The sequence below is a fragment of the Tetrahymena thermophila genome, assembly GCF_000189635.1.
Source record: "Tetrahymena thermophila SB210 genomic scaffold scf_8254610, whole genome shotgun sequence".
NCBI classification, from domain to species: Eukaryota; Ciliophora; class Oligohymenophorea; order Hymenostomatida; family Tetrahymenidae; genus Tetrahymena; species Tetrahymena thermophila.
In genome coordinates this window covers 639818-663878 of record NW_002476380.1, presented here as the reverse complement: position 1 = coordinate 663878, position 24061 = coordinate 639818, and the positions used below count along the sequence as shown (strand labels likewise).

Genomic DNA, 24061 nt, shown 5'->3' with positions numbered 1-24061 from the left:
CAACCCCAACCCCAACCCCAACCCCAACCCCATTTCAAGTATTTTATAAATTGCAAATTAAATTAAATACAATTTCTTATAAAAAAAGGCATTGATTAATTATTTATTATGATTTTTTTTGTAAAAAATAGAAGAAAAACTACAAAAATATAAAATAAAATTGTTTTCATTTAACATTCAATAGCCTTCTTTTAAATTTATTTAATTCATTTTTGAATCGAAAAAAGCTATTCCTGGCTGGAAAGAGTAATTTAAAAAATAAATTTAGGTTTCTTTACATAAATTAAATTTTAAAAGATTATTAAGTTATTGTAAAAATATATTTTAGTTTTTAATCTCCAATAAATTAATTTTATTTTTTATTTCTTAAATTATTTTAAAAAATGAATATTTCTAATAAAAATTTCTTTCTTTTAGGACTATTTAAATATATTTACCTTAAATCCTTTTCAATAATCTCAAGAGAACAGAAAATCTCCAAAATATATTATTCAACTAATGCAAAAAATTTAAAAAAATTTAAGTTAAAAAAATAATTTTTATAAAATTTATAATCACCATGTATTCACTAAATAAAATTCATTGCTTTAATTTATCAGGTCATAATAAAATTTGCAACTTATTAAATATTTAATCTACTCTATAATAGAAATATTAATAAATTGATAAATCTAACAAAAATTTATTAAATTTTGTTGATTTAATGTATAAAAAGCTTTATTGTGATGTTAATAAAAATAATTTTGATAAAAATAATAAAAATCAAATTTTAAGATTATTAAAAGTTTTTTTACTTATTTTAATTGTGAATTAGTGAATTAGTGAGTGAAATAAAAGAAGCTAACTAAATTCAATAATACTATTCGAAGAAACTAAATATAAGAATACACAAAAAATTATTGAAGTAATTTTAAATAAATCAAATTTTTGATTTTTTTTATTTCTTATAAACTTTTTAATAAATATTATCAATGAAATATGATATTTAATCTTCCATTTCTTGTTTTTCATCCCTCAACTCAAGAACCATTCTTTTATTAAAGCCACAAATTTTGTTAAAGCAATTAATATTAAGATCAAGTTATTCCTAAGAAGTATTTTTGATATACTAATTAAAAATAGAAGGTTTTTTAGCTTGTGTTTTTTATAGGAAGTGACAAAAAATCATTTAAGCATCTTCGTTGCTAGATATTGATTCGAAAGTGTGATCAGGAAAGCAAATTATGCTTAATCCTGATTAATTTTAGTATATGCTCTGATAAAGCTTATTTGTAACATTTTTCCTTGAGTCATACCAATTTTTTATTGTGAGATAGTTTTCATCATTAGCATCTGCAATTTTCTTACTTAAATAAATTTAAATTTTTGCATCTAACAATGATGAAATTTTTTTATAATCTCTTTTTGGTTTCTTAGATACATTTTTTTGTTGAGATTATTATTGTTAACTTACCTATGATTAGTTATGTTCTTAAAAAGCATGTGGCTAGTCACAAGATTAACCATAAAATTAATCATGCGATTAATTGTATTTTTATAATGCTGATGACTCACCACTTTAATAACTATGTTATTAATTAGTGTTACTTTCACAAGTGCTCTAAAGAGTATTCATTTAGAAAACAGTGCTGAAATGGTGATGGGGATTATTATTAATAAGGGAATAAGAATAAACAAGAGGTCCATCAGTTTAATATTCATCATAATAATATGGATTTTCTTAGTTAAGTAAAGAGCTAAATTGATTATGATTATAAGCCTAATTAAAATTTTGTTAGGTATTACCATCTTACAGGCTTTATGGATTAAAGTAATCAGGGATATCTAGATTTACTAATTAAAATTCAGGTTCCATTGAAGAAAGAAGATTCTTTTTTTAATTTGATAGATCAAAAGAGAAATACTTATTGTATAGTTGTATATTAATTTATTATTATTTAAGTTTACCTTCTTAGTAAATATAATTGATTACTAATAAAATAACAATTTTTTTTCAAATAGATTAGAAAATCTTTTGTATGCGATTTTTATATAACAATTTTTATATTATATTTACCTTAATATTGCTTTCTTTCCTATTCTTAAAAATATATAGGAGAGGAGGGAGAAATTAAAATTACAAAATTTGATTAAATAAAGAGTGAGTTAATGAAGAAAGGGGAAAATATTCTGAAGATAAATAGTATATAATAGTAATTTTTTGTCAATATCTAAAACTCTAATTAAGTTAAATTAGTTAGACATAAAGATTATGAATTATTAAACAAACAAATAAATTCAAATTTTTTTATAATAAGTATTTAATTTAAGAAATGAAAGAAATTGAATGAATTAAAATTTTAAAGAAATCGTTTGTATTTTAGAAAAGTTTACAATTAACAAGAAAAAGATTTAAAAAGTTATTAATTTATAATAATGTATTACTTACTATTACATAGCATCATTTAAATAATTTTTTTATAGATTATAAGACATATTTATAGAAAAAACTTTAAATTATTTGTACATTTCTCAAATTAAAATAATATTTTAGTTTCTATGAAAATAAATATGGTAAAATAAATATATTCTTGCATTAAAGAATCAAGTTAGTTGTTAATTTCAAAAATAGATTTAAAATATATTCATTTATAACTTTATCACATCTATTCATTACAAAATAAATTTGAATTCACAGTTAATTTCATTTTAATTTAAGATTCTAGAAGTAGAATTAAGTAAGATACATTAAAATGCAATAATATTCTAATTTTTCTTTTTACAATTAATCTAATAAAATTTTTTTATTTTTTATCAATAATTTCGCTTAGTTACTTACTTAATTAACAATATTATTATTTTTCTGATTTTTATTAATTTATATTTTTAAAAATAATTTTTTGTGTTTGTTGTAAAGTGTTGATATTTCAATATATTAATTAAAACTTTTAATTTGCCTTATTATTATCTTTTATATATTGGTTCAATTTGAGATATTATCATCAATCAAAGTTATTTATATATATATACCATATTATTTTCTATATCAAAATTATCACAGATAAATAAATAAAAATAATTTAATTGAGTTTTTTTAAAAGTTTCATAACTTAGTCTTACCTTGTTTATTCTTAATATATGAGAAATTGCAGTATTTAATAATTATTAAGTACAATATCTTTTAAGGAATATTATTGATAATTTCAAACTGATAAGTTTTAACATTTTATTTTTATTTACTATTTATTTCAAGTAACTCTATAAATAAATTTAAATCTTTGTCATAATTAAATAAACTAATAATAAGTATTTTATCTATTAAAGTAGTAAAATTTACATTAAAAATAATAGTTGATAGTATATTTTTAGTTTTATATGAAAATATTGTTTATTTTTTTAAGTTATTTAATAATTATTTTAACTTTTCTTTTTTAAAATATAATTTTTGTTAATTTTATTTAATTTATTTATTAATATTTTTTATTTTTAATTTATTAATTTCCTAATTCTTTAGATTTTATGAATTTTTATTCAGTTAGATTAAAAAAAAATTATAAAAAAATCCAATTTATTGATATGTTTGTCAGTTATAAATGCTAGTAGTAAATAAATAGAATAGTTTAGTTTTTTTTATTGATTTCCTTGCAGTAAAGAAATTTATACTCATCAATCATATTTTTAAATCCAAATATTAAAAGTATAACTTTAAGATAAGTATCATCTAAATCTAATCTTTATGTTTAAGCCTAAGTGATTTTTTATAAAAACTTGCTTGGAATAATCCTGTTGAAAGTCCTTTTGAAGTTATTTGCTTCTTATAAAAATTTATTGACTGGATAATAAAATGAATAAATTACAGATCTTAAACAGATTATATTGAAACATATTTGCAGATCAAATTTAAATTCAATAATTATTATTTTTTTTTGTGGCTTAAAAACTAATTTTGTAATTTAATAATTCAAAAGGAGTTTAAGATTAGACTAATTTCCTTCCTTTCGTGCGTGATGTCCAAGATAAACCTTAAAAAATAGGAAAGGTTGATGATACATATGTTCTTAATTTATCTTTTAAAAATGGTTTTTATTTTAGATAGAAATTTTAACATTTCTATTTTTTTGAAATATTTGTTTTGTTTTGCTATTGTTTATTTTGAAAAATTATTTATTAAATTTTTAATCTATTAATTTATTTTTAACTGCTATTCTGAAATCTTTTTTTTTTTTCAAAATATCAAATATACAAAGTTTATGGGATTATTAATAATTAAAAACACCAAAAATGTATTAATGACCCTATAAAATATTAACAAAAATAAGACTGGTTGAAACATAGATTTTTAGATAGATAGAAAATTGGAGATTTGAATAGATAATGAATAAATGATTGTAATAGTGAAATTTTAAATTTTAAGAATTAAATTTAGTTATTTAATATGAAATATATATAATCTAAATGTTTGTTTGATAATTAATTTATTAAAATATAATATCTTTTTTTATTTTTATACTTTTTTTAAACAAAAATACTTATACTTTCAAGCATTTTCAACTTGATTTTCTACTTTTTCTTCTACCTTTTCTTCACTTTATTCAGTAGCAGCTTCTTCATTCTTTTGTTCAGCGACAGTTTCTTCTGCCTTTTCTTCAACAACAGCAGCAACTTCTTCAACCTTTTATTCAGCAACAGGCTCTTCAATCTTTTATTCAGCAACAACTTCTTCAACCTTTTATTCAGCAACAGATTCTTCAACCTTTTATTCAGCAACGGGTTCTTCAACCTTTAATTCAGCGACAGGCTCTTCAACCTTTTATTCAGTAACAGGTTCTTCAACCTTTTATTCAGTAACAGGTTCTTCAATCTTTTATTCAGCAACTGCTTCTTCAACCTTTTACTCAGCAACAGGTTCTTCAATCTTTTATTCAGCAACAGGTTCTTCAACCTTTTATTCAACAACAGGTTCTTCAACCTTTTATTCAGCAACAGGCTCTTCAATCTTTTATTCAGCTGTGTTTTCCTTATTTTCTTATTTTTGTTCAACAGCTTATTCGACAGTATTTTGGGCTACAACTTCTTCGGGCTTTTATTCAGCAACTTATTCTTCTGCATTTTCAACAACCTTTTCTTCAGGCTTTTGTTCAACAACAACTTCTTCAGTTTTTTCAGCAATGGGTTCAGCTTATTATTCAATGTGGTTTTCTTCTTTTTGAGTCTCAACAGGCTTGCTTTGTTCTTGGTTTTCTTCTTCTTCAGCAGCAGCAGCAAGTTCTTTTTCTAAGTCCATATCTCCAATTTGTTATTTTTTTTCTCCTTCAACACGTTCAGTGTGATGGGCATGCTTAGATTCTATGGTTTCTTCGCAAACTTAATCCTTGGAGCATTCTTCAGGATTTTCAGTCTTAGATTCTTAATTGTCGTTTTTATCAGCAATCATATTAGACTTGCTGTAATTGGTGTTAGCTAATTTATTTGAGTTGCCATTAGGTTGTTTTTCTTGGGTTTCAATATCCCTCTTGTCTTGACATGCTAAAACGTTACCCATTTGAATATAAATTTTGTTATTATTGATATGATTTTTTTAATATTTTTCTTTTAAATATTTTTTTTTTAATAATTTCTTTTACTAAATTTTTTAGCCGCAAGAAGTGGTTTATCTTATTTATTATATCCAAAAGAAATTTATAAATATTTATATTAGCACATCAAGTTGGAACTAAATTTCATTAATTCTAAATAGTTTTAAAATTGTTGAATGCATTTCATATAAATTTACCTTTAAATTATTTCGTCTGGCTTAACTTTTTAAATACTCCGAACAAATTTTAAGGGTAAATTTATTGTGATTAGCACAACAAATTTTATTTTTCAGTGTTTGAAAATAAAATATTATTTACTTAGATATACGATAACATTAAATAGTAAATATATTATAAAAGTATTTGTAACTTAGACTCGTAATATTTTTATTTTATTTCAATAATAGCATAAATTGTGCGCTTAAGTAGATTCTACCTTTCGATTTAAAAATAAATTAGAACTTATCCAACTTACTTAACTACTGATGATTATCATCAAAAGGTAATGGATGAATAATTCTATTGTAGGTGATAAAATTTGTTGAGCAAGTAGATTTATTTACTAAACGGTATTCTTCAAATTGTTAAATCGTGTATCCTTTCTTTCTATTTTATTTTATCTCTATAAAAATTCTATCATTTGATAATCATAAGCGAGTAACCTAAAAATCTATAAAAGATTTATTAAGCAATTTTGAATTGTAAATAGAAATAAGATATTACATAATTAAATTACCTCATTTGAAATATCTATCTGACTACTCACTTGCATGATCAATTCATTTTTTAGAATTTTTATATATTTAAGACATTTAATGAATATCTTTTTTTGAAAGTATGTTTAATAGAAAAACTATCTCAAATAAATATTTTCAAAGTGTTGAGTCTGAAAAAAAATCAAGTAAAACTCTTCAAAAATTAGGGGTCTACTCAAAGGAAAATTCAAGCTTTTACTTATAAAATTTAGCATATAGCATCATATAAGCTATCAAAATATTTGAGTTAATCAATATTAGAAATAATTTTCTCCTATTACGAATTTATCTAAGAATCTTTTATTTTAGCAATAAAAATTTAATTTAGATCAAAAAATGTTGAAAATTTGAAAAAATGAGATGTGTTAAAAATAAAGTTGATGAAATATTTCAAAACATATGTAAGAATGATTATGCCAAATAAATGAAATTAGTTATAAAATACAAAGAAATAAATATCTTATGCAATTACATCACTTTTTGTGTATTTAAAAGCATATATTAACAATAAGATAGGTAATATTATCTAATATGTCGCTTGAATATTAGCTTATATTTATCATCTTATCATAAAAGTTGTCTTGGATTGCGTTTGAAAGAAAAAATAAAATTTTTAATTCTGTTTTGAATATTAAAAAGAATTTATTGAATTAATATTTTCTTAAATCTGAAAAATAGAAGTATCTATCTATCAAAATACACACATATCTATCTATATCGAAAAAAAAATAAAATAATACAAATAGACTTTAAACATAAATTAGTTGCTTGTTCAACTTCTTTAATTTCTATTAATTTAAACTTTAATAACTAAATCATAGTAAACAATCTATTAATTTAAAAAAACTGCATAAACCAATATTACATTTCTAAAATCCTCCATCTAATTATTAGCTCTTCTTTAAATACTTTTTTTATTCATGTAAATAACTTTATTTTATCTAACTGGAGATATTTTAAGATGTAGAACTCTAAAGTAGATCACTTCGTTAATTTTTCTACTTCTTTTAATATGCATGATTAAAAACTCACATTAAATGAGTATTACTTCAAAAGAAGGGTTTCCTATCTATTTTAGATAGTCAGAATATATGATATAAATAATCTTTTACTCTCAAATATCTCTAAACATGACTATTTCTCTCTATCACTCTTATCTTGTAATGAGTCCTTATTAGGTTCAGTAATTGTAATAGAGTCAAGTTTTCTTAAATTAGATTGCTTATCAATCATCAAATAGCAATTGCAACTTAATGATCAAAAGCACGGACACTTAATAACAAAATTTATCACAAATATCTTCTAACAATACAGATAATTCTTAGTTTTGCTATGTTTAATTGCCTAATTTAGTGATTGATAATAGTAATTCTACATAATATATTTAAATTGAATGGACTTAACAAAATATATTAGGAGTTTTAGGCAAAACTTAGTTTTACATTGATTCATAGCAAATAACAATATAAAACTCAATTTTATCTACTAACTATAACAATTCTAATAATGGAATATTTGGCTTAGCCAACCCTGATAGAGACTCCTCATACGGCCATAACTTACTTTATCAGTTGTTCACAAATGGAGTTATAACTACTGTCTCCTTTGGTATTTAAAATCGTTTATCAAATAAATATCTTATTTTATCTCCATTTAATAAATTACCAAATATTAATTAAAAGAATAAGTAGAGAAAATTTAAAAAATTAAAATATATTTTAAAGATAGTGGTTATTTGATTGTTTTTTTAATTCTAAAAATTATTTTTTGAAGAAAAAAAATGACAAAATATTAATTCTCCTTAATCATGTTAATTATATCTTTAATTAATTGAATAACTATCTTTTTTAAATTAAATTTTGCTTAATTATGATATTTTATAGGGATATGTGTAAGCTCAGGTAAAGGAGTATTTTAAATTGGTGATTTAGATATCTCAAGTAGTTGGTAATACTAGAAAGTTTATCTACAAAATATATATGACTATATGACACCTTTAATAGCTGTGTAAGTGTAATAGAAGCAAATTGATTTTTCCTTTAATGCAAGAATATCGTACTAGTAGCCTTATCTGCTCATAAAATAAGCACTAAAGATATCATAACAATATATAGAAATATAACCTAACCTACCTCAAATTTTAAAGGAACTTTTGCTTTTTGTAATTTGCATAGCTTATTTTTTATTTTTTTGTGTACTTTCCTTTTTTAATTTTAGTCCCCCACCTATTTTTCTCATTTATTTATTTTTGGATTATTTACAAATAATCATTTTAAGAATATAGATAAAATAAAATTAAATTATGATGACATTTTGTTTTGGATCAAATCATTACCTTAATTATAGGTTATCTCTTAAGATAGCAAAGGTAAGCCCTTGATATTTTCATCTAGCCCTATTTTTATCTGTGCAGACGCCCAAAGCTTAAGCTTATTACAGATTCAGTAGGTAAAATTAAAATTAAAATAAAAAAATAACTAGACTTACTTGTTTAAGCTAAAATTATCAATTAAATTAATAAAGGGAATACAAAGCAATTAATAATTTGATGTGTGTACTACTTATAAAGAAATCAAGGATAGTGAGAGTTCAGTTGATGCTGAAATAGGCAATTAATTCCTCTAAAACATTTTTATTATTTTTAATATTTCTAAATCTTACATCTAATTTTTTGTGGATAATTAATGTGTTAATAGTTAATCAGTTTAAGAACTCAACTCTTCCCCTTTGTATTACTTGCTAAATATTTTTTAAAGTGTTGTATCTTTCCTCATCACCATTATTGTGCTATTTCTCTTGCTTAAAAAATTAAAAGGAAAGAATGATTAGAATTAATTTGCATTTAATCAAGAAGAAGAAATAAGAATTAACAATATATCATAAAACAATAGATTTAATTAACATTTGCATTCAGATTGAATAAAAAATATATTACTAATTAGTTCATTAGCTACCTTATTAACTAAGCTTTTTTGTATAAATTATATGTATTTTTATTGTAAAATAACAATTACTTATACTATATTCCTATATTTTTTAAATTTAATTAAAAAGTAAAAAAATGGCAACCAAGGTGGGACTCGAACCCACAACCTTCAGATTAGAAGTCTGCTGCGCTACCATTGCGCCACTCGGCTTTATAGAATAAATAAAAAATTTTTTATTTATATTTGTTATTTTTTTTATTTTTCAAAACATTCCATTTCTCCACTTTTTATTTGCTTGATTTTTAATTAATTAAATTTATTTTCTATTTATATTTTTCTATTGTAAAAATTTTAAATTAAAATAGAAAATTCTTTAAACAAAAAAAGAAAACAAATAATTTTTTGTAAGTATTTATCATCTTGAAATAATTTCTACTCAAATTTTTATTAAATTCAGTATTAATTAATTTTCATACAATGATATTAAAATTTTATCTGTTAATAATTTTTGATTTATTTTTGTTAAAATAGAAAAAAAACAGGCATAAATTTTTAATTAATTTCAAAAGATATTTATTTACCAATTAAAAGTAAGTAATCTGTTTTTTTTAAAGAAAGCACTTAAAAATTAGAAGACAAAAATTTTTTATATCATATAAGCTGTTGAAAATTATTTTATTAGAAACAATATATATAGTCTTAAAATTATGAATTCAAATAGCTTGATAGTTAGCAATACTTATTTTTCAATAGATAAGGTAAAATCTTTTTAAAATTATAATATTCTGAGCATTATCAGTCTTAAAATAAATAAAGAAATTTAGTAAAGAAATACTAATAGACATTTTTTTAAACAAAAAACTCATAGGCATTAGAATATGTTGGAGACAACTCAAGGTTTTAAAAAGGTGTTATAAATATACTTTCAATAACATGGATGCTTTTCTCTTTTATGATTATGGGTTAGCCCTTTTTGTTTTAAGAGCCAGTATTTAAATGCAAATTCACAGAAACTGATACCGATTTAAAAGAATGTAGTTTTTAGTAAGCATGTAAGGCTCACTATAAAGAAATAGATATGTCGTAAAGTAGTGATTCTGTAACTTTAGATTTTGAATTATATTGTGATAGATAATATTTGATTGGTGTATGTGGATCAATTTTCTTTGCTGGTAATCCTTATTTAAATACTCCCTATAATAATTTCAAACATTTATATGTCTAAATTTATTGTTAACATCTTTTTATATAAAAAGGTAATGCCATTTCTGGCTTTATTTTCCCCCCTCTAAGCAATAAAAAAGGTAGAAAGTTTGCTTTATGCTTAAGTATTTTGCTGTCAGGCGTTTCAATCATAATATGTGGTTTCTCTCATAACATAGTTTAATTTATGATCATGTTTTTTTTCTGCGGAGTAGGGTTAAATGGTTTTGAGACAATAAGTTTAGTCTATGTCTCTGAAATATCAGGTAAACTTTATTCTAAAAATTACCATAAAAATAAAATTATAAATTGAAAATTTGATATAAAATATCATTTAATTCCTTTATTTGTGTTTTTTATTAGTAAAATACTTTATTTTTTAAGTTTCTTTCAAGAATTTATAACAAATGTTATTAATTTAAATAAAAGCTGAAAAGTTTAGAAACTACTCAACGATATCTCTAGGTTGTGCTTGGTCAATAGCTTAAATTCTTTATGGATTTATCACTTATTATATAAGTTCTTGGAGATATTAATGCATCTTTTTGATGGGAATACCCTTTTTAATATTATTTTGGATTGCTAGAGGATATCTATTAGAAACTCCTAGATACTTAGTATCCAAAAGTAGATTTGCAGATGCCAGAGCTGTTTTAAATATTATATGCCATAGAAATAAAAAACCTTAATTTTAGTATAAACTTGAAGGAGAAGTAGAAGAAGAAAATTATTACACTAGTGCTTATCAGACTCCAGAAGAGAAATACTCTTCATATTATAACTATTAGCAATAAAATAACTACGGGTACTTAGATTTGTTTAGATATTCTTCTATTAGAATAACTACCTTGTACCTAGTCATTTTTTGGAGTTTCAGATATATGATTTATTATGGGTAATCTCTTTCACTTAGCAGTCTAGGAGCAGAAATGCATTCAAATCTTACTTTAACTGCTATTAGTGAAACTGTTGCAATTCTCATGAGTGGTAAAATTACTTAATTTTTCATTTTTACATTAAATAAATAATTTTTATTTTATTTAAAATAAGCTCCAATTAAGTTAAAAATGAAAAGAAAGCCATCTTTATTCTGGTTTTCTCTTATAACTGCTCTATGTTGCATTTCTTTAATATTCTTAAACATACCAGAAAATTGTTATCTTGATTAGCAAGCCTGCATTTAGAAAGGTCTAATTGTATTTTCAGCAATGGTAAACATTAATTTGATATTATAAAGATAACTAACTTTTATTTAGGGTATAAGGTTTGGCATATCCGTTTTTGGTGGCATATTGATGACTTATACTAGTGAAAGATATCCAACTGTGGTTAGAAGTTTGGGTTATGGAATTTGTATAGCAAGTGGCAAAATTAGTAAATTTTAAAAAATATAATTAATTTAAAATTTAAAAAATGATTAAATATTTAAATAAATAGTCACCATATTTGTCCCTCTAATAGTTGTATTTGTATAGAGTTATAACTTAAATCCGTTAGCATTTTTTGGATTTATAGGAATTGGTGCTGCTATTTTGTGTAGATTTATCACAGAAACTTTTGGTTAACCACTTTAAGATTAGCTTGAAGAAACAACTAAAAATGAAATTCCTTTAATCGAAATGGGTAATATGAGTGCAAGTGGTAAATTATAAAAAAGTATGCTTTGATGGATTGATAAATAGATTGATTAATTGACTAGCTTGATAGTTAACTGATTAAATATATTTTACTAATTAATGAATGTGATAGTTAAATAAATATTTATAATATATAAGAATTATTAAAGTACTTTTATTCACTTTATATAAAATTGTTTTTACTTCTCTATTTATAAATATTTTGGCTTTATTAATCAAAAAGTTTAATAGACTTCAAATAAAATAAATTTAGTGCAAATTTAATTAAAATTCTGTTTTTTTTGTTTTTAACTTTTAACTTATCAACTCTATTTATAAATATTTTGGCTTTATTAATCAAAAAATTTAATAGACTTCAAATAAAATAAATTTAGTACAAATAATATGAAAATTCTGTTTTTTTTTGTTTTTAATTTTTAACCTATCAACTCTATTTTTTAATATTTTGGCTTAATTAATCAAAAAGCTTAATAGACTACAAATAAAATAAATTTAGTACAATTATAATTAAAATTCTGTTTTTTTGTTTTTAATTTATCAACTCTATTAAAAAACATTTAAATTTAATATAGTTCAAATTAAATAAATTTTTACAAATAATATGAAGTTTCTGTTTTTTATGTTTTTAATTTTTAACTTTTCAAATTTATAATTTATTATTTTATACAATAAATTTGAGGATTATAAAGTTATATTAAATTAAAATGGTATGAAATTAAATATACAAGAATAATTTAAAATTTATTTATTTATCTATTTTTATGTTTAATTTTATATCATTTGTAATAGAAGAATATGAGCATCTTTGATCCATAGAAAGATGCAACTCTTTGTAAAGCTAAATTATATTATTTTTATTTTATGAGAGCTTAGAAAAAAGGCACATAAGCTTCGAAAAATTGGGTTGGAACTACTCTTGAAACTTATTCAAATGTGCCTATTTTAGAAACCAAAAACTTGATACTTTTTCTGTTTACATCTAATACAGACTTTAGGTAAATTTTTTGAACAGGATCTAAAATTAGATTATGATAATAAAAGTTTCTTATGGTTGACTTGATTTCGACTATATCAAAGAATTCGTTTGTTTTAATCTTATATATGATAAAATGGCAAAGTTGCTTCATTTCAGCATAAGAAAGCTTAGAGTTGGAGTAATTTGTTTAACTCTTAAAATAACCTTCTGCAATAAAAAGATTGATAATTTCACGCAAATTTATTCTCATTTTTTAAACTGTTTGTTCATTTAAGTTTTAGTGCTTAATATACACTATATGATTGGAAGATTCAGTATAGCCTATAGTTGGAAGAGTATCAAAATAATAATCCTCTGCTCGTTGTTTTTTTGTAGTTTAATCGAAAAAGTTTACATCCAACATGTGTTTGGGACTATCAATAGAAATATTATCTTCTTGTGTTTTCTATTAAAAAAATTTTTTAAATTAATTTTAAATATTAAAAATATATACCTTAATAAAATCAACAAATAAAGTAGTCTAATATTCTTCTCCACCATCTATTTTCATATAATCTGAGTGGAGTAGTTCACGAAGATACAATTTCGTCGTATTATCTATGCACAAATATACACTATATGTTTAATGGTCAGCTTTGATTTTTTCGTTGTCCTCTTGCATATCAATTTTATCTTCTTTTAAAATCTTGTTTTTGCTATCATTTACATTTTAATTTTCATTTTTATTATTATTTTGAGCTTCTTCTCCTTTTTCTATATACGGCTCCACTTCATCTTGCTTCATATTATCTTTATCAGGGAAAGATTAAATAGTAGTAAATTGCTAAATTAGTTTCTCCCATATATAGATTTCAATATAATTGTATAGCTTTTTTAAGCGATCACTTTCTATTTAATTGATATAATATGTGTCAATATGCTCTGTCAATGCAGCAAATTAATATATTCTATCAATTTTGCGACTATTTTCTTTACGGAAAAATTCGAAAATTCTTTTAATGTTTTTATAATAGATAAGTTTGAGTCTGTGTTTTATTATTAGTTATTTTAGTAAACCCCTTGTATTTCTTTTTTGGAGCTTCGAATATTTACTTAAAGCAGGTTTTTTAAGATTTTCATTTTCGAATTAAGACTTTGAACTAAAGCTCTCATTTTCAAAATTATTGTTGTAACCAGAAAAAGTCAAAGATTTTCTTTAGTCCATCTAAGCTTTTATAAAATCTTAATTCTTTTTTAACTAAATAGATAGCTGTCTCGGACTAGTAGCTATTTTACTTAATGTTTCAAAATCAGAGCTTTCTAAATCTTGCAGAAAGGGTATTCCTAAATAATCGCTCATAGAAATACCATTTTTCTGATAAAATTCTGTACTTTCTTATCTATCTAATTCTTAACTTTTATCTTAATTAGTAGATTTAACTTAATTGTATTTTTCATCTTATTCATATTTATCTGAATTTTCTTTCATTGTTACTTTTTTCATCTTCTTTTTAAGATCTAGGATATTAGATTTTTCAGATGTTTACTATAAATTAAGATTTATGTTGTTTGCATTATTATTTTTTTTATTACTATCTTAGTCTGCCTCTTCATTTTTACTCTCTTTATTTTTCATAGCCTTTCCTAAAAATTTCAGGATCCTTTCTTTTTTTTAGAGTAAATTAATTCCAAGCATGAAAGAAACTTTAGGCTGATAAAGCTAAGACTATGGCAAAATATCTTTCATGAAATTATTGAATACAGGTTCATTGCTCTAAAGTTTAACCTAATTTTAGTTTGGACTTACATAGGTTTTGTACTCATCATCATCTAATTCATTAGTTTCTTTCATGTTAGTTGTTGAGTATACTTTATAAACTTTAACCTTGTTATTTTCATCTGTTAACTTAAATTTAAAGAATTTATTATTTTAAGGTTCAGAAATAGAATAAACGCTTTTAATTGCTCTTGAGCTAAGATTTTCTGTTGAGTTATTATTTTATATTGAATTTTTTTCCATATATAAACAGCGAAGAGCAAATCTTTAATAATTTTCAAAGACATGCAAGTAGCAACTATTATCGAAGAAAAAAAAGAATTTGTCTTTGAAAACTTGAGAAAAGAAATTCCATGAGCAATCTACCAGTTTTGTTAGAGTAACTTTAGCTTAAATTGTTCTAGACATTTTAGGAATGTAAATTTAAATGCAAAAAGAGTCAAAAACGAGGTCTCTCATTACTGTAACAATCGAATACTAATTATTAAATTTTTTAGCACTTTAGTAGATAATTCTTTTTTGGTGTATGATTTCTTCCAAAAATGGCTTTGAAATTTCTTTGTCAATACCTTGATCGAAATTGTATTTAGTATATTTGTTTCGAACATATTTTATTTTTGTTAGCGTTTCTGCTGCTTTTTTCCTTTGGTAAAGATCTTTTTCAGGTGATGACTGCTCAAAATTTTTGATACCTTTCATGTGTTTGTCTTTCATTCTATTATGAGTTTGAGATTGATTAATGTGTGTCTGATAATTCTAAAATTAAGAATGATTGTAATTTCCTAGATTTCCAGCATGTGGTGAATGTATGGTACTTAATTATGATCCTAGATTATGATGAAGACTCGCTTTTTATAGCAAGTTTTATGGGTCATCACTTTCATGTCTTGAAGCAGCCCTGCTATTTAGGGAGTCACCGCTTCTTTGACTATCATATGCTTGATTTTCTATTGACTATGTATTTTAAAGCAAATATTTCGATCTATTTGCTAACTTTTTGTAAGGGCTATTTAACAAAAGAGTTTTACGACGAACTGGCTTTGGCGCTCTAATCTATCTAAAAAATAGCTACATTCCCAAAAATGTTCGAAATACATACACTTAGGAAACTATTTTTTGAGCGAATGTTTGCATATAATTTTCAGTGATATATTAATTTTTTTCAAATATTTAAAGACATTATTACCTATCAACAGCTTGTAAATCTTAGTATCCTAAGAATACATTAAACTATTTTATACGAAGATTGTAAGGTAGAATATTTAAATAAACAAGCATGCATTAATTAGGATTATAATCTGGACTTTTTCTGATATAAAAAAATGCTGAAACTGAGCATCTGCCCCCTAAATCTTTGTTTTTTAAAATATAAGATCTCTAAATAACATTAAAAAAGTTTAAGAGCTGAGGAGACCTTACAATCAAATGCCTCAATATAGATTCATCATCTTTAATACGCAATCCAATTTATTCATTTTTAAATATTGTCTGACGTACTTCTAGTGATTTGCCTAGAGTTTTCACATTTTCTTATATGATCCTTCTTATTATTGTATCTCTAAACTTGCAGATTTATTGTGGATAGTTGACATATCTGTGTATAATTTATAATTCACAATTACTTTCATCATCATTTTTAATTTCTTTTTATTGAATATTATTCTCTAAATATAACAATAAGATATTTGCCAAAAGTAAGGTTCTTTTTAAATCAAAAATTTCAATTTTTTTTGTTGAATGTCTAAATATATCTCTAATAGTAATTTTGAAGCAGTAAAAATCTTTATTAGGTAGCCAAATCAATTTAAGATAGAACAGAAAATTGCTCTAATTTTATTAGTTTTTAAGAAAAAATATCTAATTAATTTTTGTGAACTTTTTAATGATCTCGCCTATTTTATTTATTAATTTATTTGAAATAAAACCAAAAAAGAATATAATATTTTTCATGAATAAATAAATTTTTTTCAAATTTGTGAAACTAAATTAAGTAATTTACATGCAATAGAACTAGAAAAGTCTGATTATTCGAAATAAGTATTTTCTTAAGAGGTTAATTCGATTGGAATTGCCATTTAATCTTTATAATCGATCTTAGAAATTTTTTAAGTTTAGACTAAATTATTTTAAAAAATATTCAAGTCCTCATATTAATCTCTTTTTAACACAAAGTTGGTTTCATAAATTTAAGAAAATTGTTTTCTAAAAAGATGTTCATAATTATTTTGCTGCTCGTTTTATTCTAAATGGTTTAGAATCGGAATATTTCTTGCTATCTTAAAGTTATATCTATCTTCCTTTGGGAGATAAGGCATAAAAATAATATTTTGAGTCATGTTTTTTTTGAAGTTTTTTTGGCTTCCTTGAAGTTTATCGAAAGCTATATTTTAGGCAGAAGAAAAAGAAACAAATTTCTTAAATATTTCTAGAAGCTTTCTTCTCCATATTTTAGGAAATCTCTGTCTTAACACAAACCTTTAATTTTATTTATTATTTTTAGATAAAAAATAGCTATTTTAATAACAAACAAACAAATAATTTACATTTTTATTGCTTTTGAGAAATTTAAGGATCCAAAGAACTACACAATCTCATCTGCTCCTATTTCTCTCGCATCAACATGAATCAGAGGGAGAGATAAATTTTTAGCTTTAATTAAAAAGGAAATTTAAGAAGTATCAAATTTTTCTAACTTCAGACTATTATAGTTTAATTGTTCTTGTAAGCACATTTTTAAATCAACCATTATAAAATGATTTCCTACTTTCTAAAGAAAGCCAATAATATGCCTAGGTTATTTATATGTTGCTAATAAATTATCTATTTGTTGGGATTTCTCATTAAAAATTTGATGTAATTTAATTGCCAAAGGTTGAATAATATTTTAAAGTGCTAAATTTTTTAAAGAAATGCTATATTTGCTTGAGTTATCTCTATTTAAGTTGGCTAACTAAAGTTTAGAATTTTTCTTAAATGATGGGGAATAGGTTATCATGCTTTTATCGAAATTTTAATATAGTCTTTTAATTCCTTAATAAATGTAATCTGGTTCATAACTTATGTCTACATTAAAGTCAATTTATTGAGATATTAGTCTATGAATTAAATTATTTGTTAAAAATGATTAAAAAATAAATTAATTTTACCTCTCAACATGCCTTATTTATGATTTAGCCTACTCTATTTGCATAGTGATTATAGGTGAAATATTTTCATAAATACGAAAACCAGTAAGTTCGTATGAAAAATAAAATCTATTTTTCATGTAGATTTAAATCATCTCTTGCAAATATCCTACCAAAACTACATCTTCAAAAGTAATTTTTTAAGAAAGTAGTGTTTATTATTTATTTTCTTTTAAGTTATTTAAGTTGAAGAAGTTAATGCTAAATTTTTAATTCTCCATGTAAATGTCAAAAGGGTAAGAATCAATATTTTTAATAATTTTTTGTTCGACTAGAAAAGATGCAAAAATGATAAAATATTATGGCCAAACTGATGCATGTTTAAAGGGCAAGCTTTAAACAAGCGAGAGCTCTAAAGGAATAAAACTTTCAGAATATTCCCACTTAAGAAGTAAGCCATATGATTTATAGAACTTATTGTAGTGATGAAAAACATTTATACATAAAGGAGTACTCCCTAAGCAAGATAGCATGAATCTGAAAGGAAGACTCAATTTGCTTGCATTTTATTAAGTATTTGAATAAGGTTATTCGCAATTATCATAATTTTTTTTATCTTTGTATTACTTAGAGCAAATAGATTTTATTAAGTAAGTGCATTACTCTATAATATCTTTACACTTAACTTCCAATCTTTTCCTCTCTTATATATTTAACAAGCTGAATTATAAAAAAATAATTTTAAATAAATCAAAATAAAAAAATTTAAATTTCTTGATTTTATAAACAAAAGTTCTAAAAATTCATTTTAGAATTTTTAATTTGATAGTTTTCAGAAATATACAATTAATTAAGAGAATAACTAAAAGAAAACAAATAAAATAGTTTAAATTAATAATTTAAAAAATAAATAACTTACATTTTCAAAGCTGATACAATTCGTATCAATGATTCAAATTTAACTTTTCCATATTTTTTTTTAATTTCATTTACATTTCTTTTTAATTATATTTAAGCAAAAGCTTCTTTTATTTTTTGTAAATCAGGATTTGGAGTTTAATCTTCTGGTTTAATTTATTATGATTCGTTGCTAATAAGTTACTGAGAAGACTAAAGTTTAAAAGCTTTTTCATAATTACTTTTATTGTTTCCACTAGAAATATTATTAAGTAGATTTCCTCTTTCTAAACTATCTGTAAAATTAATAAAGCCAATTGAACTCTTCCTCGAGTTTGAGAATTGAATTTGATTTTTAGGAGTTTAATTCTTAGATAAGGAATTGTTTCTTCCACTCAAATCATTATCTCCATTAGTGTTTGTGTGGGAAGTAATCATAAGCTAATACTTTTCTTTATCTGAGTTCCATAAAGCTTCTTCTATTATTTTTTAATTATAAGATATAAAATTCTATCACCATTTTAACAAGTACTTTACCTTTCTATTATTTGAACCTAGAAGGTCTGTTAGTATAGGATGCTTGAGAATTAGGAGTATCTGTTTCATTATTTTATGTTAAATTTATTTTACTAAACTTAGTTTCATCTATCCCTAGAGATGTTTCCTTTATTGTTTGATCATTTTTTATTCTATTAATATAAGGAGACTTTTTCAAAATTAATGTTTCGGATGATAGTTCTTGAGAACCATATTTTTCAACACTTAGTTACTAGTTTTAGCTTTCATCAATACTTTTTACATTGTTATCTTCCGTTTTACTTTAAGTAGCATGAGATAAATATGATTATCTCTATTAAAACCTTTGTTTTCTTAGCTAGTCGTCTTATTTTCTCTTTTCTTCTGCTTAAAAGATATTTTTAACTGATAGTTTAAATGCCCCACTTGTTCGAAGTTATGATAGTTTCTAGAAACTATTAGAATTTATTTATTCTGGTTTCTCACTGGTTTACGAAACTTATTCCTAGTCAATTTTAGATCTTTATTCAAATATGCTCTTTTTTGAAGAAGATTAATTAAGGGTTTGAGAGTTTTACAAATTTTTTTCTAATAAATAAATAATAGAGAAGTGTAAGTTAAGTAATTTTATTTTAATAAATTTGTAATTTTACTTGAGTTCTGATTCTGTTCTTAATCAAATTATAAAAGTCTTTAAGTAAATGTGAGCTTGTTTTTACTTTAAGGAGAATGACTTATAGGAGATGAAATAGAAAGTCGAGAGGCATCGCTTGAGATGAGATCGTCTTAATTTATAACTGCTGGCTTTTCATTTTATAAATTTATATTTGGCCATGAAGGTATAATCGCTACAGGTTTTGGTTACTTAATGGTTAATTGAGCATGGAATTTAATTTAACGCTAGCTATTTTCCTAGCTTTGACTATTTTTAGGTGAATTGTTTTTTGTTAGCGACTACTTAGAGAATAAAGAAGGGGTTTTTAACTTATTTCTCATGCGTTTTTCAATCTATTCTATTATATACATTTTCCTGTTTCCTTAACCTTACGTTTAGAAATTCGGAGTTTAATTAATAGATTACTCACTATTATTTTGATTATTACTATCTGAGTATGCTACATTTTCTTGATTAGATCCATTTTAATTTAAATTATTGATATCATATCCTTCTCTATTTGACATGAATCCAGCGACCTTATCCTCTTTGCTTAATTCAGATTCGCACTTTCTTATGCCTAATAAAGGTGGTGGTAGTTCGTTTTATTCTTCTTAATTTACGTTTTAATAATTTAATATTACTTTCTATTTTTTGTCAGAGATTCCAATAGAATCTGCATTTTCTTCTTATGGTTACTCTATGATATTATTTTATAAATTTGTTTCATATTGCTTAGCTATTTCCTCTTTGCCTTTACCTTTAGGTAGATTGTCAATTTCAAAAAGAGTTTTCTTCTAATAAGCATTTAAAATGGTCTTTTCATACTCTTCATACTGATTTTGTAGCTGTTAACATTTTAATAACGCATTTATGGCTGGTTTATCTTGTATCAATGAGTCAAATGAATTTTGTGTCTAAAGCTTTGAAAGATAGGTTGTTGTATTAAGCTGATTTTGTAATAATAATCCTTATGAAATAGCTTAGTTTTTAAGTCCTTCACAACCTTCGAATAAATTATTCATACTCATTAATTTATTTAAAGATTCATCATTTTAAAATTTATTATGCAAAGAAATTTTAGGTTTTGGAGAGATATTCTTTTAAGCTGAAACGGGTCTCCGTATTAACTAATGAATTATTTAATTATTTGATTGATTTTATGCTTTATCATAAATTGAATTTTAATTTTTATTTTTTTAATTCAGAGCTGGGCTTTTAGAAAGTATTTTCCTTTAAGGTGATATTCTATAATAGGATAACTCATTAGCTGATTAAGTTGTTTCTTAAATATAATTAATTCTTTCTTTTTTATGATGTTAGTTTTTTTTATTAGATGTAAAGTAATAATCTTCAACCAGATTAGCATATGACTTTGAATAAGACGTAGTAGGTACTTAGTTTGATTTTTCATAGCTTACAATATTGGTTTCTCTTTAATAGCTGCTTTAAGTAGCAGTCTTTTCGTTATTTAGTGTTGGAACACTTCTCTTATGCATCATAAATTTATTTTATGATTTTATTTCTTTGTTATTTTTTTATAAAATCTAGTTTTATTAAACTGTATTTTATGATTGAAAAAATTAACATTCTTAAAAATTATTTTATTCTTAATATTTTAATGGAGAGTTAATATTGTTTGAGTTTATATTTACACTACTTAATCTATTGGAAAAGGGGGTAGAGTAACCTTTGTTGGATTAAGAAATATTACTCATAGAATCTATTTAAAAAGGAATGTTTATATTTTTATTCGCTGAACTTTATCTGCCTGAAGTATTTAACTAATTGTTATTGTTACTCGTTTTATCTCTATCAGTATTTAATCCATTTAAAATCCATTCTTCTTCTTTAGAGTCGAAGTCTTTTATAGAGAAAATTGTTTTCATACCGAATTCATCAAGAGTGGATGTACCAGCTGCTACTCTATCAAGTTGAGCTTCTGGGATTGCAGAAATAGAACCTGGAATATTATTCTAACTTAGGTTATCTTTGAAATTTTTATCTTCTTCTATACTAAGAGAAGTTTTCATTTTTCTGTTAAATTGTTTTTAGTTTGGCTGTTTAATATTGTTTTGAGAATTTTAAAAAAAATTTTGAAATTATAATGAGCTAATTTTTTAACTTTAGCATTCAGTATTTTTATTACTTAAATCATTTTAGTTTATTCTTGATAAACTTTGTTGATTTTCTTCTAATTATTGTTGTTAGTTTCCAGATGGTTTTTATGGTTAAATAAAAGGGTTACTAGAATGTTTCGATATAACTTTTTGAAAGTAGTTCAAATTCTTTTTTTATTTTTTGGATACATTTTAAGAATCTGTTTCTTTAAAATTCTGATTTGCTTAATGAGGTTTAACTAACTGATAATCATTAATCATTTATTAATTTGAGTTTAAATTATCATTATATAATTATGTAAGTTCCTAAAAACTCTTTATTTATGTTTTGGCAGAAGATTAGTTCAAGTAAGGATTACTGTGCTAAGATACTAATCTCCTTTACTTGGCACTATAAGGTCTTGAGGTATATGTAAAATAAATTTCATCTTTTTTTTTAACAGTTGGATTTTTTTAATATTATTTAAAATCTAGATAAGCAACACTCTAGAATGTTTTTGTTGAGAATGTGTTATCGTGAGTATTTGCAGTGATGCTAATTCCAGTAGTAGTTTATTATTTTTAATTTTTCTTTTGTTGCTATTCTTCCTCTTTGGCATGCAAATATTTCTTATTTAATATTCTAATTATAAATAAATACTTTAGAATAAAATTTAGATTTTTCTTCAAAATATTCTTCGAATTCAAAATGTTTTATTTAGTAAAAGATTAATTTGATTGCTAGAATTTTTGAAAATTTAAATTTCATTTTAGCTAAAAATTTTTTTCAAAAAGAAATTTTTAAAACAAAAAATTTTAAATATTTTAAAATTCTAATTTTTTAATTATTAAACAAATATTTTGATTAAAAAAAGAAAAATAAAATGTAATTTTGATAAGAAAATTCTTTTAAATAAATAAATACTTCATAATTTGCTCCTGCTAATCACTTGAAGTTTTATAGTTTAGAAATTTTTTTTATGTAGAGAATTTCCACTTTTATAATAGCTGATCAACTCTTTAACTTAATATTTATTATTGCTAGCTATTTTGAGCAGTTTCTTTTTGAGAATTTTTTATATTTTCTTCTCTTTCTTCTTATTACTTATCTTGATTTTCTATGCCTAAGATTTCTTAAACACTGTAAAATTTTTTTCCTTTCAATTATTTTGTTTGAATCATAGCTTCTTCTAGTTCATAAATGTTGGGCTATTTTAAAAAACTAGGGTGAGTTGGCTCATGTTTTAAAATTTAATTTTATAAAATATTTCTGATTGTTATAATTTGCCCTTCTTTTGAATCATCTTGGTATTCTATTGATTCATTTAATGGAATATTTTTAGACGAAACTTAAATTTCTATTTGTAAATGTTGATTTGAATCAAATACTTAAATCTTTGGGTTTTAATTCTCAATATGATCAATTGATTAAATAGTTTCTCTGTTGCTAATAAAGTTTAATGATTTTGGTTATACTGTTTACTTTTTATTACCTTATCCTAAATTATTTTAATTTTATAATAAATATTTATTTAGCATATCAAGCACTGCTTCGACTATTTCTTCAGAAAATAGATTAATTTTTTGATTCATCTTCGATATAAATATATAATTATACTCTTAAGGTGATTGTTACTTGCTTATTAAATTATTTGAATCAATTTCATTTTATGTATGCTTTGCATTACTAGGTGATTGAGGGAAATAGATTGAATCTATTTTTTACCACTTTAAAATGATTTGCTATATGAAAATAAAATTTTTCTCATCTTGAGATGAAACTCCAAACATTTTATAATCAATGGTTTTCATATTATAAAAGATCTGAAGACACTCATTTTTACTAAGATTAATGGTTTTATTTAGAAGAGCAATAGCGAATATTTAGTTTGCTTTTATGTAAGTTTATCTAATTATTTATTCTAAATTTTCAATTTCTTCTTTAATTTACTATGATAAT

At 23.1% G+C, this 24061-nt stretch overlaps 5 protein-coding genes across 5 annotated transcripts; 2 read left to right on the top strand and 3 right to left on the bottom strand. All coding sequences in view use genetic code 6, as the record gives it.

Annotated features, from left to right (window-relative positions):
• Positions 1–919: 919 nt before the first annotated feature.
• TTHERM_00340250 (hypothetical protein) lies at positions 920–1855 on the bottom strand (the record flags this gene model as incomplete). The annotated part of the gene is made up of 1 exon (XM_001017688.3): positions 920–1855. One exon carries the CDS (start codon positions 1853–1855, stop codon positions 920–922), a length of 936 nt encoding a protein of 311 aa, XP_001017688.3.
• Positions 1856–4516: 2661 nt separating this feature from the next.
• Positions 4517–5737, bottom strand: TTHERM_00340240 (hypothetical protein; the record flags this gene model as incomplete). The annotated part of the gene is made up of 2 exons (XM_001017687.2): positions 4517–4705; positions 4949–5737. The coding sequence occupies 2 exons, from the start codon at positions 5735–5737 to the stop codon at positions 4517–4519; spliced, it is 978 nt and encodes a 325-aa protein (XP_001017687.2).
• A 1364-nt stretch (positions 5738–7101) lies between these two features.
• On the top strand, positions 7102–9229 carry TTHERM_00340230 (transmembrane protein, putative; the record flags this gene model as incomplete). Its single annotated transcript, XM_001017686.2, has 4 exons — positions 7102–7918; positions 8194–8471; positions 8588–8758; positions 8834–9229. The coding sequence occupies exons 1-4, from the start codon at positions 7231–7233 to the stop codon at positions 9227–9229; spliced, it is 1533 nt and encodes a 510-aa protein (XP_001017686.2). The 5' UTR covers positions 7102–7230.
• A 715-nt stretch (positions 9230–9944) lies between these two features.
• TTHERM_00340210 (MFS transporter) lies at positions 9945–12107 on the top strand (the record flags this gene model as incomplete). The annotated part of the gene is made up of 7 exons (XM_001017685.2): positions 9945–9995; positions 10106–10409; positions 10494–10706; positions 10870–11427; positions 11491–11651; positions 11697–11814; positions 11878–12107. The coding sequence occupies 7 exons, from the start codon at positions 9945–9947 to the stop codon at positions 12105–12107; spliced, it is 1635 nt and encodes a 544-aa protein (XP_001017685.2).
• Positions 12108–12853: 746 nt separating this feature from the next.
• On the bottom strand, positions 12854–23892 carry TTHERM_00340200 (hypothetical protein; the record flags this gene model as incomplete). The annotated part of the gene is made up of 9 exons (XM_001017684.2): positions 12854–13498; positions 13547–16701; positions 16809–17284; positions 17353–17904; positions 17956–18654; positions 18854–19310; positions 19369–19935; positions 20001–22744; positions 23027–23892. The coding sequence occupies 9 exons, from the start codon at positions 23890–23892 to the stop codon at positions 12854–12856; spliced, it is 10161 nt and encodes a 3386-aa protein (XP_001017684.2).
• Between the last annotated feature and the right edge of the window lie 169 nt (positions 23893–24061).